A 19401-nucleotide genomic window follows, 5' to 3' on the forward strand; every position below is an offset into this window, starting at 1 on the left:
TACTCCATTTCTTCTAACATTTATAGCAGGGAGGTAATAAAGCAATGGAAAGAAAAAACATAACTGTTTTTCCTAATCCACTATTTAGTTGCTGCTCCTGGGAGTAACCAAATAAAGTGTTGTATATGAGCAATGATATCAATTTTTGGAAAAAGATATGTACTTCAGTTTTGCTAGAGAATCAGTTTCTATTACTCTTTGGGCATTTGAAGCATTATTTGGTGGTGTTGGAAAAGGATGTGAAATATTTAACTAAAAATTATGATGTTTTCCCATTAACTAGGTGACAGTTGCAAGATGAAGATGTTTGGTTGAGGGAACTTGGCAAATTCCTTCCAAAAGAAGAAAAGTAGATATTACTTTCATACTATAATTTTGTGATATATTCAAATGATGACTGAAGACCTTATAAAAGACAAATAAACGATGTAGAGTCATCCAGATGCTGTGGCTACTTCCAAAACATCTTGTATTAGGAGCATATTTCCTTCCAACCCCTCTCAAAATACTATTGGTGAAAACTTTCATTGATGGAAGCATAAATATCATTTTTTTCTGTGCTCCAAATAAGGACCACTATAAATCCTGTAAGTCATCTTTCTCTTCTTGCAACCTTGAGCAGAACATGGAATTTCAAGTGGCCCCAAACCCAGGGAAAATAGATACTGATTATTTTCGTTCACATAATTACTTAGATGTTGTGTAACTAATGGAACTTCATATGCATTTATCCACATAGTTCCTATAATACTTCTTCACGTTAGACACGTTATATTTTATCTTAATTTTAGAGAGGAAAAACTGAGCTCCAGGGAGGTAATGTAATTTTCCCAGGGTCTTGTAACTGTCGAGTGGCAAATATCTTGCCTGTATCTAGCCAAGTGAACAGGAAAAAAAAAAAACAAGGCCAAAATCAAACTATATTTGTTGTTTATTACTCTTGCTCTTTGTCATGGGGAAACTGAGAAATGGGGTTGGATTACAATAGTTGACATTCCTGAACTAAGGAGGCAATAACAAAGATATTCAATTTGTGTCAAATTTTCATTCTGCCTAAATTTGATCCCCCAAATTATATGACTTTGTGGTGAGTTAATACTCCTTTTTCTGTGAATGTTCAATACTATGCACAGGAAGATATCCAACCCCGTTCTGCTCAAGGTTTGAAATTTTGTCCAGACTGAGACCTTTCTATGTACATAGTTCAAATTCAGGAATTCTGATTTATCTCAATTACTTTACATAATAGCTGTTGAATTTAGATATTCTCTCCTATAACCAAAGTACTTCTAATATTTGTTATAAACTTTCAAATTTTACCTTAATAACAATGTCATACTTACAGAAAAGTTACAAGAGCACTGCAAAGAATTCCGCATACCCTATATTCACTTTCTTTAACTGTTAACGTTTCACTCACCTGCTTTATCATCTATTTTCTCTTTTTTTGTATATAGTTGTATATACACTTTTCTCAAACCATTTGAGAATAATTTTGAAGCTATCATTTCTCTTTATCCATAAAGTTTTATTTTGTATTTCCTAAGACCTTTCTTTATATATCCACAGTAAAACTGTCAAAATTAGGAAAATTAGCATTGATACAATACTATTGTTTCATTCACAGTTCATAGTAACCATTTCCCCATTGTCTCAATAAAGTCCCTTATGTTGGTTTATTTGTTTTTCTGTTTTAGGCTCCATATCAGGATTATCATTAGATTCAGTTTTCATGTCTCTTTAGTTTCCTTTCATCTGGAGCAGGTTCTCAACCTTTGTCTTCTTGACAAAGCATTTTGGAGGCGTATAGGCCAGCTGCTTTGTAGACTGTTCCTTAGTTGGGGTTTAGCTTATGTCTCTTCATGATTAGATTCAGGATGCATTTTTTTACAGTGACATCAAATAAGTGACAATGTATTCTTCCCAGGTTGGTTTGTCCCATTATGTTTGTTTACATTTATTATGCGGCAAAAATAGTTGTTTTTGTTGTTTAGTCACTCAAATGTGTCCAACTCTTTTGTGATTCCACAGCCTGTAGTTCTCCAGGCTCCTGTGTCCATGGGATTTCCCAGGCAAGAATACTGGGGTAGATTGCCTTTTCCTTCTCCAGGGGATCTTCCCAACCCAGGGGTTGAGCATCTCCTGCATTGGAGGCAGATTCTTTACTGCTGAGCCACTGGAGAAGTCCCGGTTAAAATGGGGTTTACTACATCAATTCATATAATGTTATTATTTTCTCTTTATGGTCAAGAAACAATTTGTAGGAGGATATTTGAGACTACGTAGATAGCCTCTTCCAGGATTTGAAATAGCTCAACTAGAATTCTATCACCTCCACTAGCTTTGTTTGAAGTGATTCTTCCTAAGGCCCACTTGACTTCACATTCCAGGATGTCTGGCTCTAGGTGAGTGATCACATCATCGTGATTATCTGGGTCGTGAAGATCTTGTTTGTACAGTTCTTCTGTGTATTCTTCCCACCTCTTCTTAATATCTTCTGCTTCTGTTAGGTTCATACCACTTCTGTCCTTTATCGAGCCCATCTTTGCATGAAATATTCCCTTGGTATCTCTAATTTTCTTGAAGAGATCTCTAGTCTTTCCCATTCTGTTGTTTTCCTCTATTTCTTTGCATTGATTGCTGAGGAAGGCTTTCTTATCTCTCCTTGCTATTCTTTGGAACTCTGTATTCAGATGCTTATATCTTTCCTTTTCTCCTTTGCTTTTTGCTTCTCTTCTTTTCACAGCTATTTATAAGGCCTCCCCAGACCGCCATTTTGCTTCTTTGCATTTTTTTCCCATGAGGATGGTCTTGATCTCTGTCCCCTGTAAAGTATCACGAACCTTTGTCCATAGTCCATCAGGCATAGTCCATCTGTCTATCAGATCTAGTCCCTTAAATCTATTTCTCACTTCCACTGTATAATCATAAGGGATTTGGTTTAGGTCATACCTGAATAGTCTAGTGGTTTTTCCCTACTTTCTTCAATTTAAGTCTGAATTTGGCAATAAGGAGTTCATGATCTGAGCTACAATCAGCTCCCAGTCTTGTTTTTGCTGACTGTGTAGAGCTTCTCCATCTTTGGCTGCAAAGAATATAATCAATCTGATTTTAGTGTTGACCATCTGGTGATGTCCATGTGTAGAGTCTTCTCTTGTGTTGTTGGAAGAGGGTGTTTGCTATGACCAGTGTGTTCTCTTGGCAAAACTCTATTAGCCTTTGCCTTGCTTCATTCCGTATTTCAAGGCCAAATTTGCCTGTTACCCCAGGTGTTTCTTGACTTCCTACTTTTGCATTCTAGTCCCCTATCATGCAAAGGACATCTTTTTTGGGTGTTAGTTCTAAAAGGTCTTGTAGGTCTTCATAGAACCGTTCAACTTCAGCCTCTTCAGTGTTACTGCTTAGGGCATAGGCTTGGATTACTGTGATATTGAATGGTTTGTCTTGGAAACGAACAGAGATCATTCTGTCATTTTTGAGACTGCACCCAAGTACTGCATTTTGGACTCTTTGTTGACAATGATGGCTACTCCATTTCTTCTAAGGGATTTCTGCCTGCAGTAGTACATATAATGGTCATCTGAGTTAAATTTCAAATCCTGGAAGAAGATGCTGTGAAAGTGCTACACTCAATATGCCAGCAAATTTGGAAAACTCAGCAGTGGCCACAGGACTGGAAAAGGTCAGTTTTCAATCTAATCCCAAAGAAAGGCAATGCCAAAGAATGCTCAAACTCCCGCACAATTGCACTCATCTCACACGCTAGTAAAGGAATGCTCAAAATTCTCCAAGCCAGGCTTCAGCAATACGTGAACCGTGAACTCCCTGATGTTCAAGCTGGTTTTAGAAAAGGCAGAGGAACCAGAGATCAAATTGCCAACATCTGCTGGATCATGGAAAAAGCAAGAGAGTTCCAGAAAAACATCTATTTCTGCTTTATTGACTATGCCAAAGCCTTTGACTGTGTGGATCACAACAAACTGTGGAAAATTCTGAAAGAGATGGGAATAGCAGACCACCTGACCTGCCTCTTGAGAAATCTGTATGCAGGGCAGGAAGCAACAGTTAGAACTGGACATGGAACAGACTGGTTCCAAATAGGAAAAAGAGTACATCAAGGCTATATATTGTCACCCTACTTATTTAACTTATATGCAGAGTATATCATGAGAAATGCTGGGCTGAAAGAAGCACAAGCTGGAATCAAGATTGTCGGGAGAAATATCAATAACCTCAGATATGCAGATGACACCACTCTTATGGCAGAAAGTGAAGAGGAATTGAGGGACCTCGATGAAAGTGAAAGAGGAGAGTGAAAAAGTTGGCTTCAAGCTCAACATTCAGAAAACTAAGATCATGGCATCATGGTCACTTGGTTTTTTAAAAAAACATTATTATTGCCTTCATTGTGGTTAATGTTATTCACTTGAATTTAATTAGGTTCATTTGTTCCTGGTTTTAATCCATTCTCCCTCCCTCCATTCTTATTTATTTACTTAAAAAGATCTAAAACATTAACATTTTTCTAAAAGTCAAAACTCTATAAAAAGTTTTCAAAGATAAGTCATTCTCCATCTCTTCTGCTCCATTCATACCCAACTAAGGTACACAATTAACAACATAACCAATTTCATTAGCTTCTGATTTATCCAACCTGTATTTATTTGGGGGGAAAAAAGCATATATAAAAAGCTTTTTATTTCCTTTCTTTGTTAGCAAAAAATAGCACATTATATATAAAGCATGCTAAAACTTTGCTCTTTTACAAATAATACTATTTTCTGGGCCCATTCCATGTTAGTTTATAGAGGTCTATCTCATTCTTTTTTGATCACTGAGGAAAGCTTTCTTATCTCTCCTTGCTATTCTTTGGAACTCTGCATTCAAATGGATATATCTTTCCTTTTTTCCTTTGCTTTTCACTTCCCTTTTTCATCATGAGAAACGCTGGGCTGGAAGCAGCACAAGCTGGAATCAAGATTGCCAGGAGAAATATCAATAACCTCAGATATGCAGATGACACCACCCTTATGGCAGAAAGTGAAGAGGAACTAAAGAGCCTCTTGATGAAAGTGAAAGAGGAGAGTGAAAACATTGGCTTAAACCTCAAAATTCAGAAAACAAAGATCATGGCATCTGGTCCCATGATTTCATGGCAGATAGATGGGAAAACAGCGGAAACAGTGTCAGACTTTATTTTTCTGGGCTCCAAAATCACTGCAGATGGTGATTGCAGCCAAAAAATTAAAAGATGCTTACTCCTTGGAAGGAAACTTATGACCAACCTGGATAGCATAATAAAAAACAGAGACATTACTTTGTCAACAAAGGTTCATCTAGTCAAGGCTATGGTTTTTCCAGTGGTCATGTATGGATGTGAGAGTTGGACTATAAAGAAAGCTGAGCACTGAAGAATTGATGCTTTTGAACTGTGGTGTTGGAGAAGACTCTTGAGAGTCCCTTGGACTCCAAGGAGATCCAACCAGTCGATCCTAAAGGAGACCAGTCCTGGCTTATCATTGGAAGGACTGATGTTGAAGCTGAAACTCCAATACTTTGGCCACCTGATGCAAAGAGCTGACTCATTTGAAAAGACCCTGATGCTGGGAAAGATTGAGGGCAGGAGCAGAAGGAGACAAGAGAGGATGAGATGGTTGGATGGCATCACCGACTCAATGGACATGGGTTTGGGTGGACTCCAGGAGTTGGTGATGGACAGGGAGGCCTGGCGTGCTGCGGTTCACATGGTCACAAAGAGTCAGACACGACTGAGTGACTGAACTGATCTCATTCTTTTATTCCAGCTATATAATGCTCCATTGTTTGAGTGTACCATAATTTATCCATTCATTTTCCCATGTGTAGAAATTTATATTGCTGCCAATAACTTGTAATTACAAATAATAAACAATGTTGGGCAAATGTACTTGTAATTTATTGAGAGTATAAGCCATGACTTATACTCTTAAATCAGCTCTTTTTTTTTCTCAAGTTAGACACATGTCGAACTATTAAAAGACATTAATTCCTTTTTTATATACAAAAGATTCCTTTGCCATTGATTCATAACACTGTGCTTGTTGCAAAACTACATCAGAATCATATAGCCTGGAAAACTTTAAGGACATTTTGTGGAAGTAGAAATTGTACCACGTATTTGTATAACAGCAAGGCAAGTGTGGTCTCTAGGAAGTATAGGTAAAGTTGATTAGATTGCAGTGTATACTTAAAAGCTGAATAATGCACTCTTGTAAAACACTCTTCAAAATTATTTAACTTCCCATGATATCATCACAGCATGTGCAAAAAAAATCTTTAGTGTTATCTTTTCCTGTCACATGACTAGTGCAAACAAAAGAAATCCTTATCTTTTTGTTTCTATTCTGGCCCTTCATAAAATGGCATTAAGCACCATTCAAAATTTACACAGTAAGGACTTAGTTTGAGGAAAAAAGATTCATTTTGTATTTCAAACAAATTATACTTGCTAAATTCTAAAGCAAAAATTTTCTCAACAACTATAGATTTCTAGCATTTCACATGTGCAGAAAATATTTTAGTTTTAAAACCACTTTCCTAGATATTTTTACATGTAAGTCTCATAGCAAACCTTGGCATAGAGAATTATGCAGGAGTTCTTATTGTACATAAGGGTTCTATAAGTACAGTATATTATACTTATTTTGCAAAAGGGGAAAGAGAGGCATTTAGAGAGTTTAAGGAAATTTCTGTGGGATGTAAGATTCTGAACTAAACCCTGAACTAGAATCCAGGACATTTTTTTTTTTCTTTAAAAAGTGAAATGTGCCTATTTCATAGCATTATTGTGGTGACCAAATAAGGTCATAGACTTGAAAATGTTAAAGTTGTACAGAGGTAATAGTTTTATTATTCAAGTTTTGGGGCTTTTGCAACTATGGGTAAAATTTCTTATATTTTACTATTTATATACATATATATTTGTATACATATATGTAATACAAGTGACTTAACAGTTGGAGAGATATAAATTTCACAGCAAGACTCAAAGTGTTCATGTGGGGAAATATTTTATAAATTGAACTGGTACCTCTAGGAGCAAATGATGGTGTTATATATCCACTGTGGAATAATTAACAGCATTATATATTGTACAGAAGTTAGACCTTGAAGCAAACCTCATTAAAGGTACTTGATCTTAGTTTTAAACCTTTAAGTATCTTCTTTAAAAGTGATCAATGTACGTACTGGCTACTTTAGTTATCCTGCTATGAGATTCATATAACTTTGATCTAACTTTCTTTGATTTAACTCTGCAATTAAGAAGATTTGGTTCAAAGTAAAAGCTCATTGGTTGATGTTTTCCACTGATGTGATAATGTTTACACAGATGTGCTTTGAAATCTTGATTATGGTGGATTTGGGGGTCCTACCACAAGACAGATTGCTGTTATTTGAAAGGTGAAATAATACGACACTTACCTGGTACAACCTTTAAAACAGACTTAGCTGTGTACATTTCTAAAGTGATTTATTTGTTTATTGTTTTAAGCCAGTGTTTTTGTTTTATTTCATATCTATCAACAGTAAATCACTTGCTTTAAGGACTCTTTTATAACTTGGTTGCATAAGGGTCAGTACTTAGGGCCATAGTGATGAAAAGGTGTAACTTTACCTACTTTAAAGTACCTGCCAATTAATTAGCAAAAATCCCTTCAGAGCAAATAAAATAAAAAATCCCATCCATCTGCACTCCCAAGTTGAGGCCTTTGTTAAGCAGACCGTGAAATAGGACTGAAAAACTCATTTTCAGTGAGTCCCTAAAACTTTTTTGCTTAGAGGAAGTGTAAAAACCTGCCAAATGATTCTCAACACTTTGGCCACTGAAAAACTGTAACATAAAGATCTTAAATTTAACTAGTGGTACAAAACCAAAGTTTGAAGTTTTAAACACATGTGTATCCAGCTCCTTCACCTCTATGACTTTGGGTCTGACAAATACGCACTGGGCAGTTCCACGTGCAATTTCCCGGGTCTCAAAAACACATCAAGAAGCAACACCATTTTCCATTTATTTGTTTTTATAATTCAAATGTGAACAATCAAAAAAATTTAGTCTGAAAGCAAATGCAACCAAGAATAGGGAGGTACTCTTAGATTGGATAAGGGTCCCAGAGGTCACTTATCATTTATGACCCTATTACAGATATTCATTTTCTGTTTGTGGTATCCATAAGAATATGGACCATCTCTTTTCAGCCTACTTGGATTTACTCTTAATCCCTAGATTCACAATTAGATTATGTTTTATATTAAGTTGCTTAAAAGTTCCCAAACTTAGCACACAATTTTAAATTTCCATGCGTATAGAAGGTTATATCATGTGTTATCTGAGTAAAGATAAACATTAAAGAGAACCTGGGTAGGGGGCGGTGTGTGTGTGTTCCTAACCTAACCTTGATTATGTAAAGAAAATCCCCCATCTAAATGATAAAAGAAACGGGTAATGCTTGTACATTTTATTAGTGTTTTAAAATTAGTGAGTTAAACTGTCAAAGCTTTGATTTTTCTTTCATGTGTGTCTGGGCAGGTCTAAGCCTCGGGTAACGCCCTTTTTCCTTCTCCCTCTCTTACCTTTTTTTTTTTTTTTTTGCACCTGTCCACTGCAGGCTCCCAGCAGCTCCTAAGGGGTCCAATTCTCTCCTTTCCTTTTCCTCCTTCTACCCATCCCCTCCTCCCTGCTTCCCCCCTCCCAGCTTCCTCCCTCCCCCCACCCCTCCTTTCCCTTTTTCAATCTACCTGCCAAGTTGGGCTCCTTTCGGCAGCAATCTATCACTGCAAAGGAGCTCACATCAAAGGCGACTGCACGGCCGCAGCCGCACGGCATCACGGTTGTTCCAGAGACGACCGCAAAGAGGGGCCTTGACTGCGCCTCCCCGAAGTTGCTGGCCAGCTCTGGCCAATGGTGGGAATGATTTTTTTTTTTTTGCGACTGCCACTGATAGAGAGCCGTCAAGGGCCCCTTCTGGTCACTTCCGAAGAGCAAAAACGTGTTGAGAGGAGGCCGGTTTAAGATTTCAAACGGAAACCTCCCCAGCGCGCATGAAAGGACTTGATTAGCATATGTCAAGAGGACCCGCATATATACTGTGTGTATGTACACAGGACTCTGATCTGATCAGTTTGCGGAGTTGGAGCCCCAGCCCCCAGCCCCAGCCTTAGTATTGGCAGCGGCAGCTTATAGATGTTTCTGCAAGGCCAGCAGCCGGCTCCCACCTACCCCGGGAGAGAAGATCGCTCCAAGACAGTGCAAGCGTCCCTGCTCTCAGTGCAAAGTCCATCCTGCGACCTCACGGGAGTAACCGGGCCTTAACTTTTTTTTTTTTTTTTTTTGGCGCTTGTTTGGCCATCATTTTTTCTCATCCACTTCCCCATCTCCGCTACCGTTTTGCTTGTGGGGTGGGGGTGTCTTTTGTTTTCCGGATCGTCCGCCTCGCCCTCTGGCCGCTCCATGGCTCCCTTAGCCGAAGTCGGGGGCTTCCTGGGCGGCCTAGAGGGCCTGGGCCAGCAGGTGGGCTCGCACTTCCTGCTGCCTCCTGCCGGGGAGCGGCCGCCTCTGCTGGGCGAGCGCCGGGGCGCGGCGGAGCGAGGCGCCCGCGGGGGCCCCGGGGCGGCGGAGCTGGCGCACCTGCACGGCTTCCTGCGCCGCCGGCAACTCTACTGCCGCACCGGCTTCCACCTGCAGATCCTGCCCGACGGCACCGTGCAGGGCACCCGGCAGGACCACAGCCTCTTCGGTACGTACGGGCGCCCGCATCCCGCGCTCCTCCCTGCTCGCCTGCTGAGCGACTGTGGGCTGGGACTTACGGGACCCCGGGATTTTGCCTGTCCGCCGGCCTCTGCGTTCGCCGGCAGGCCTGCTGCTCCAGACGCTGGAGGGGGCGGGAGGGGAGAGGAGGGCGCTCCGCCCGCACCTGGCTGCCTGGGACGCAGAGCCCTGGACTCGGAGCCACATCTTTCCCGCACTTCTTACCTCGCAGTTTTTTTTTTTTTTAATCCCTATTATTTTCTCCTGTGCCCCCCACGTTCCCCCCAGTAACTGTCCACTTAACAAAAGTTAACAACAGAAAGCCTTCTGCTTCTTTCGACCTGCCCTACAGCCAGGCAGTTGATGATGCTTTTATGGTTACTGCTCAAAAATAGGAAGCGAGCTTTTACTTGTCTACCTAGAGCACCACACATGTTGAGCAGGTAACAGATTAATTCTCCTTGGGCACCATCGCTCCTGTCAGGCTCACCTGCCTGCAGTTCTCTGCGCTGTTAAAGTTTGGCGAGAAACAAACAAAAAGCTTATCCGGCTACAGAGTATGCCCAGTCCCTTAACCAAGATCCTCTTTAGAAATTATGAAATCCTGAAGCAAAGATCTTGGTATTGACCATAGGTAAGAGGAAGTAGGGAAGCGAAAGAAGACATGGGTGGGAACACAAAGAAACGTTTCAGAATACCTCCAACAGTGCCTGTGAGCAGAAGGAGTTAAAAGAAAGAAAGAAAGAAAGAAAAAAAAAAAAACACCAAACAAAACCTGAATGATTGTTAAGGCAGATTGCTAAGAGACTAGATTGGGAAACCATAAAGTCTCTGCTGTAATTCCTCCTTACTTAGCTGTGTGACTAGCACGTGCTCTAACCAGTGAGCCTAAGTTTTCTTTTCTTGTCTGTACAATGATGGGGTTGAATTAGGTGATTCTTTTAAGATGCTCTTCTGTTCTAACAGTCCAGGATCTTTACTGTGGAAGTGTTCATCATATTCGAGATAACTTCAAGAGTTAACACTCTTGAAGGATTTTGATCATCCAAGTTGAAACTTCACTAGATAGAATCATTGTATCTCTTTTTAAAGACTCCGTTTACCTGTCAGCAGCAATGTGAAAGGGCCTACCTAACATAATGTTACTTTTCCTTCTCCCTTCCTTAGCAGTGGAATTCTCTGAGAGTCTTATCTCTGGAGGGCCCTCTCTTGTCCTCATCCCTTGTTCTTATTTGGCTTTCTCTTTTTGACTTGAAGTCCTCATTAAAACTTTGGAAAAGTGTAAATCTCAGTTTGAGAGGGCTTTTGTAACCCTAGATGTGGAAATGAGCATGTGGTGGTCATTTGGTAGCACTTAAAGGCTTAGAAAATTAACTTTTTAAACCCCACATGTTTGCAACTTCCACTGATCTCTTCCAAATTCCCATTGACTATGAGTCCAGAGTGTCATGACCTAGTGGCCAACCTTGGGGTCACTTTCAGAAAGTGGTTTCTAAATTGAAGAGGCTGAAATTTCACGTCTAAAGAACTTTGCTGACACCAGGTGGCTCAGTTCCCTCCTCTTGAGTAATTACTGCACTGCACTTGTTACAGAAAAACCCTCCAGCTACCAGAAAGGTTTAGAAATGAGGGCAAATGTGTTAATGCCTATAAGTAGAACAGGTAGGAGTTAAGCTTAGGTAATAGTCAGGCTCCCCCACCCCCTACCCCCTCTGATACATAGCAGTGATGGTAGTGAAGTTACTAAGTTCAACTCTTGTGACCCCATGGACTGTAGCCTTCAAGACTCCTCTGTTCATTAGATTTTCCAGGCAAAAATACTGGAGTTGGTTGCCATTTCCTTCTCCAGGGCATCTTCCTGACCCAGGGATCGAACCTATGTCTCCTGCTTGGCAGGCAGATTCTTTACTGCTGAGCCACCAGGGAGGTCCATGTGATACATGGTGCAACTTTGGAAATTCTACTTTTAAGATACTTGTAATTTAACTATGATCTCCCCAAAGTCAAGTAGTTGCTTCTCCTACTTTGTGTCTTTTTATAAGACTGACTCTATGAGAAAAGATTAGTAAATATTTGTTGACTTGATAACATTCATTAAACTGGTATTTTATTCCATTCTTTAAGATACAGATGTTGCCTATCAGAATAATCATCTTAGTGGAAATTTTGTTTTTGCTAAAATTTTGTATGCTTATTTAGTAATTGCAAAAATATGACTTGGACTGATTTTTGTACTGGGTTAAGTCACTCTATGGTGCAGGGGTACTTATAGGAACAAAATATTTACTGTTACAAAAAGGAAGGATAACCCAGATTAGTATGGTAGCTTAAATGAGTAACAACCTCTAGAGTGCATTACAGTGCATCCTAGTGGCATTTGATAGCTAAAGCACCATAATTTACCACAAGGAAGTGTAGATGAGAAGAAAGTATATATTTGGCATGCATGTGTAATATTAAATGGACTTCCCAGGAGGCTCAGTGGTAAAGAGTCCACCTGCTAATGCAGAAGTGAGTTTGATCCCTGGGTCAGGAAGATCTTCTGGAAAAGGAAATGGCAACCCACTCCAGTATTTTTGCCTGGGAAATCCCATGGACAGAGGAGACTGGCAGGCTGCAGGCCATGGGATCACAAAAGAGTCAGGCATGGCTTAGCAACTAAACAACAACAACAACATTATATAATTCTCTTTATCTTTGCCTTATTTTCTTAGTTCTTCAATGATTGACTATGAAATTATTTATTCTCTCTACAATTTATTTCTTTGTCATCAAAGTAAGAATTCTGAAAATGCTTAAGGTGTACTATTTGAGATGTTAAAGTAATAACATTCTTGATTATTTATACTAATTTGACCATGATTAAATAAAAAATTCATAATACTATGTTTTAAAAATTTAAAACCACATCAATAGAATAAAAACAAAAGTTCCCAGTCAGGCTTAAAAAATTCCCTATCTGAGTTAGCTCTGTATTTATAATAGAGTTTTTCTGCACAGTAGTATAGTAGAAAGATTTTACTTAATACGTAAACATGGAATCATTACTTTAAAAAAAAGTTTAGCCTGAGATCAAACATATTCCTTTAAAGGCTTTTCCTTTCTTCTCCCCTATTCTCCATAGATTTGTCTGATGTGGTTGCATTGTGGGTTGACTCACCTGTTTATTATGATTTTTTTAAAGGCTGGCTTTGAAAATGATACCAGAAAGACAAAGTACGTCCAAGTCTTTTTATGGGACACTGGGCATTAGAAAATCTATCTAAAATCTGTGATTACCTCTAAAGGAAAGTTTTTCATGTCTACTCTTTGTTAAGGAATTAGCTTAGTTGCCACCTCATATTATAAATAAGAAAGACTTGTCAAATCTCATTTAAGAATCAAATGATTACAAATTACTGTGTGGTATACTATTTCCTTGTGGAGAAAAAGGATCAGAATTTAAAAGTGTGGCTAAAATCTTTAAGAGGAACATGAAAAGCACATAACCTTTTTCCTATCAGCTCCCATGAGCCACCACAAAATTATTTCGACCTTGTTATATGTATATGAGGCTTTACATATCGTTTAATGAAGTTGAAGCTATTGAATATAATTATTCTAAGAATATATAAAATTGCTTGTCTTTCTACAATTAACATGTTTTTTGACAAGACAGCAGCATTATTTTAAGAATAGACTTAAAGTGCAGGTGGTTTACGATTTAGTTGTGAGAAAAATGAATACATTATAAGATCTGTTTTATAATTAATTTATATGGAAATGAAACTTTTATTGTACTTGAAAACTAGTTCTACTATGCAGTCTAATCAGTTAATCAGTTCCTGTTCTTTGAAAGACAAGAGTGTCTTAATGTAAATCAGATACCTAAAGAGAGTTAAGTTACAAGTGAGCCACAGTACACTTTTCAATTTGAATGTAATATTCATTACAACTTCAAGTAATTATACATTGTAAGTATATCCTGGATGAAATTCCATCAATGTGTCTTCTTCTAGCAGTCATGTTTCGGGTCTTTATTTTTGTTTCTAATAGGGATCACTGATGAGCTTGGTAGTAAGTTTAATTTTCCTCTACTTCCTACCTCTCTATCAGTTGTCATAATGGCTATCCTCTGGGGTCTGTGTCTTCCTACTATATATGTTTTCTCCTCTCAGCCTTGGGCAAGCCGCTTACAGGAAATTTGGCAGTATATTGTTGCTGTTAGATCCTTGTTAGGTCTAGTGTTCTACATGATCTCCTAATAGTTTGAAAGAGCTCCTTTGAGCTCTTAAGAATCTATGTTTAGAGCTTAAGCATCCATGTTTCTGCCAAGGAATGAATTAGGATCTGGGCAGAACAGAGCCCTTCATATAAGCGAATAGCCAGATTTTGTATTTTCCCTTGGCCTTGGTAATATCATGTGTCCAAACAGAAACTTGTAGCACAATAAATCAAGAAATGACTTAAGAGCAAGAGTTAAGCTAAATGGTACACATTTATACTGTCATGGATCTTAAGACGAAGGGGTGAAGGTAGAAAGCTACTGAGGAAGGCAGTTCCAAGCATAGAAAGTGTCTATAAACTTTTTCAGCAAAGAGTCTAAAGAGAAGAACAAGACAAAGACACTAGTCCAAAGGTTAGTGTGTGCCAAGGAAAAGAATGATGCAGAGGGAAGCATTAGGGGTTTTATTTGTTGTTGTTTTTGTTTAACTATAGTGTATTAATAGTGTTGAGTGGAGAGTTTTTGTACTAATTTACCTATTTGTTGTTGTTGCTCAATTCTGGAAAGTTTCTGAAAGTGAAATCTATTTGCATGTTAAATTCTTGGTATTTAGCTATCACATTTCATGAATTATAAAGTCATTTAACTTTTGAACCATAAAATTTGTCTTTAAGAATCACGGGATAGGAAACAGCATATTATATAACCTTTAAGTTTTGAAACTACTTTCTTGAAGCAGTGTTCCAAAGTATAAACACTGAATTAGGGCTCAGAAGATATGACTCCAAGTATCTGTTCTGTTAATTACAAATACCATTATCTTTAGGCAAACCTCAGTTTCTTTGTATGTAAAATGGAATAATAATATCTTCCATACTTATTTTAGGAGGTTGTTTTTGAGGACCAGATGGGAAAGTAAAAGTAGAAGCCCTTTATGAACTACTAAATACTAATGCATCCATATAAAGTATATTGGCTGCTGCTAGAAAAAAATTTACTTAGTTCATACTAAGCAAAAACAAAGCAAACAATTAACAGAACATGATTATAATTAGTGGAATCAAGGAGAACCAAGAATATCTCTATTATACACCAATTTATGGTAATAATAGCTTCCATTTATTGGTTGCCTAAAAATGTTAGTCCTTACCACTCTCCTGTAAGGAAGCATTTCACCCTTTTATGTATGAAGACATTGAAGTTCAAAAAAGACAAATGACTTATGTACTCAGACTAATCAGTAAGTTACTAAGCTGGATTCAAACGCAGGTTAGTTTTGTTTAAGGTTTTATACCTTTAACGCTATATCACAATGAACAATTTTTTCTTTTTTTAGTTTTTTTATCTATAAAATGGGAGTTTCATCATAATGACAATTGTATAGCACTTTTCAGTTTATGAAGGATTTCCACACACAGTATTATATATTTAGCAATTTGATCTACTTCTCTTTGGAAGATTTTCATTAGTTGTATGTCCTTTAATAAATGCAAATCGTTGTTTTGTTTATAAATTCAGGTATCCTGGAATTCATCAGTGTGGCAGTGGGACTTGTCAGTATTAGAGGTGTGGACAGTGGTCTTTACCTTGGAATGAATGACAAAGGAGAACTATATGGATCAGTACGTATTTTTTTTTTAAATTACTGTAATTCATTAAATAATGACTATCCATTTTTTTTTAATTTTTACTTTTACTTTATTTTACTTTACAATACTGTATTGGTTTTGCCATACATTGACATGAATCAGCCACGGGTGTACATGAGTTCCCAAACATGAACCCCCCTCCCACCTCCCACCTCATATCATCTCTCTGGATCATCCCCGTGCACCAGCCCCAAGCATCCTGTATCCTGCATCAAACGTAGACTGGCGATTCGTTTCTTACATGATAGTATACATGTTTCAATGCCATTCTCCCAAATCATCCCACTCTCTCCCTCTCCCTCAGAGTCCAAAAGTCCGCTCTACACATCTGTGTCTCTTTTGCTGTCTCACATACAGGGTCATCATTACCATCTTTCTAAATTCCATATATATGCGTTAGTATACTGACTATCCATTTTTAAGTAAAATAGCTACCAATAATGCATATCAGAAAAAATATATAAATATTCATACTTAAGTAGAAATGAAAAATCTTTATCTTGATAAATTTCCATATGTTTAGACTGTAGTATAGCATTAATAACTCACTTCTACTTCTTAAACCCTAAACCTTTATTGCTTTTAGTTCACTAGTTCTTTCTGCCCATTATCCTGGGACCAGAGACAGGAAAATGAGAGCAGTTTCCTCTTGCCTTGTTAGATTCTTTACATTCATTTAATATAAATTTTCTCTACCCATTACTACCTTTGTAGGTAGGTGAGTATACATCACTGACTTGCTGACCTTTGCAATATAGGAAATGATATAATGAAATCTTAGGATACTGTAAACAACAACAGACAATGGCAACACACTAGTTGGGCCATATCTGATATCTTGATAATTATAGTAGCTGTGCTCTTGGAGTTGCATTGGGAAGTTTTTAAGCTCATCACTGGGGATAAGTGCACACATTTGTAGGTCTGCCATAACTATTTTAAATATGGAAATACTTTTAAAAATTTAAACTTTTCAGGTTAATATTTCATCAGTGTAAGATTTGTTTCTTTTCTATTTTAAATGACAAAACAGCAACAACACAAGGATTAGAATAACAGGATAATATAAAGTTCAATCTGCAGTATGATGTAGACCTTTATCTTTCACTGGTAACACTATTTATTTGCTCACAGTTTCTTATAATTGATATAATTTTAAGAAAATTGTTACAGTGTAAATATGTGCCACTCCCTCCCATCATCTCACATGAAATTCCTTCTTAATGTCTAAATCTCTGTAGCTATTTCCAAAGAGAATTTAGCTTTTATGGTTTATCAGATGACACTATCGGGTACTTTCTTTTTTCTTAAAATCTCAACTGAGACCACAATGTACAGTTAGAATCTTAATATACACTGAGGAAAATTGGCTATCATATTTCAGTAAATGGTATTCCACTTAATATCTATCCTTTTAAAGGTAAAACTTGCCCTTCCTGGGCTTTCTGTCAGCTCAGAAGAAAGAGAAAGAATGCATTTTGTAATCTCATAAGAGTAGAATCACAACTGAGAGAAAAACAGTCACGTGGTGGCTCAGACGGTAAAGAATCTGCCTGCAGTGCAGGAGGCCTGGGCCCATCCTGAGGTCAGGAAGATCTCCTGGAGAAGAGAATGGTTAGCCACTCCAGTATTCTTGCCTGGAGAATTCCATGGACATAGGAGCCTGGTGGGTTACAGTCCATGAGGTTGCAAAGAGTCAGACACAACTGAGCAACTAACACTTTCACTTCAGTCTTCCCTCTTCATGTATGTGTCAGATTTTAAAAAAAGCAACTGTAGTCAATGTCTTGGGACAATATGCAGTCCATTTTGAAATGACAAGAAATTACCGAGCTTTTACTACATTTGGTGCATTTACCAAATAGTAATATCCAGACACAAGTTAATCGTGGGTATTGTATACTTAAATAATTAATTCCTAAAGGGAGGATATATGATTTGGAGTGATGATCTTGAATTAGGAATTTGAATGTTAGCAATGTTGAATTTAGCAATTTAGCAATTTGAATGTTAGCAACATCTTGAAATGTTTCAAGATGATAGTAGAGATTTGTCCATGTAGAACTTTGGCATCTAATGATGGAACAAGATAAACCAGAAGTCTGTTTGGTGGTTATGGTGTGGGAATTGAGATAAAATGAAGCATGGCCAAATTTGGAATATTTATTAAGTAGTGGGTTGCCCAAAAAATTCATTTGAGTTTTCTGTAACAGCTTATGGAAAAAACCAAGTGAACTTTTTGGCCAACCCAATATTTGGAAATAAAATTGAAAATTAACATTCAACTTAAAGTTCTTTGAATTAAATAAACTGCTGGGTGGAGTCACTTGGGAGAAAGAGTTCCAGGTAACATGAGAACTAAAACAGAACAAAGCAGAAACAGTTTATCCTTTCTCTTTCTTTGACAAGGATATAGTTATAAACAAGGAAATAAAAATATAAAAGTGGAGATTTTTCTAAGGAAATTTTCTTAAAAATATCATTTTTAATGGTAGCCATCTTCTCTCTTGTAGGAGAAACTGACTTCTGAATGCATCTTTAGAGAGCAATTTGAAGAGAACTGGTATAATACCTATTCATCGAACATATATAAACATGGAGACACTGGCCGCAGGTATTTTGTGGCACTTAACAAAGATGGAACTCCAAGAGATGGTGCCAGGTCCAAAAGACACCAGAAATTTACACATTTCCTGCCTAGACCAGTGGATCCAGAAAGAGTTCCTGAACTGTACAAGGACCTACTTATGTACAGTTGAAGGGGGTTGATGTCTTTACTGAAGAACCAATCTACAACTATTCTTTCTTGTTTCTGTTCTCATCATAAAATAGGAACCCAGGACAACATTCAGAATGTTATGGAGTCTGTTTTCCACTGAGATACTTACTTTGGAAAGAATATTGAGAACAAGAAACAAAAAATATTTTCACTTGAAGTAGGTCAAGATCTCTTTTTACAAGTGGATTTAGTTCCCTCGGGTACACGGCTCAGTCCTCACTCACAGATTGAAGCTGAAAAATCTGTTCAACTGTGATCCTGGGAACTCAGCTGAGTTTGCTGCTGGTGCCTCACCTCTCTGGAGTATGTTTACTTTGAAGGTTACATTACAAATAGATACTTCATGTTGAAGAGATGGGTTGACATAGTTGGCTAAGATTATTGCTATATAAATTCTAAGAACCTTCTAGGATTTTGCAGGTGATGACATTATATGTACAAAGTTGGGGTGGAACATGGACTAGGAAGCAGGCCCACACCAAGATGGGCCGTTTTTTTTAAAGGATGGACCTATTTATACATTTTCAGTTGGCAAATATTTATTATATATATTTATTTATTAAAGAGTATATTTTTTACTGGTATATGAAGATAATACGAAGAGGAGAAAAAACAAGCAAAATTTCTTTATCGTGCCATTCCTTTGCTGTGATATCTTTGGCTGTCAAGAAGACTTTGTTATTGCTACACATTAAGCATAGAATAAGATCCTGAATTTCTTTCAAAAAATGAAATATAGCATAGATTATATCTTTTTGCAATCAGTTGCCTTCGAAATGTAACATTGGTTTCTTTGGCCTAGAAAAATTCTGTATCAATTTGTATTGAATTCAACACACATTCAAAAAGGGAATTAAACACCGATACTTTAATGTTTTGGTGTCATTCCTTTTGAGGTGAAGTTATTCTACGTATATAACATATTTTTGTGGTGACATAATTCTAAGTTCCTGAGAAAAATGTAATATTTAGCGAACTTCTA

At 37.6% G+C, this 19401-nt stretch overlaps 1 protein-coding gene across 1 annotated transcript; it reads left to right on the forward strand.

Annotated features, from left to right (window-relative positions):
* Positions 1 to 9490: 9490 nt before the first annotated feature.
* On the forward strand, positions 9491 to 19401 carry FGF20 (fibroblast growth factor 20). Its single transcript, XM_040243161.1, has 3 exons — positions 9491 to 9776; positions 15510 to 15613; positions 18154 to 19401. Exons 1-3 carry the CDS (start codon positions 9491 to 9493, stop codon positions 18397 to 18399), a joined length of 636 nt encoding a protein of 211 aa, XP_040099095.1. The 3' UTR covers positions 18400 to 19401.

The sequence above is a fragment of the Oryx dammah genome, unplaced genomic scaffold (genome assembly GCF_014754425.2).
Source record: "Oryx dammah isolate SB20612 unplaced genomic scaffold, SCBI_Odam_1.1 HiC_scaffold_7, whole genome shotgun sequence".
Classification (NCBI taxonomy): Eukaryota; Metazoa; Chordata; class Mammalia; order Artiodactyla; family Bovidae; genus Oryx; species Oryx dammah.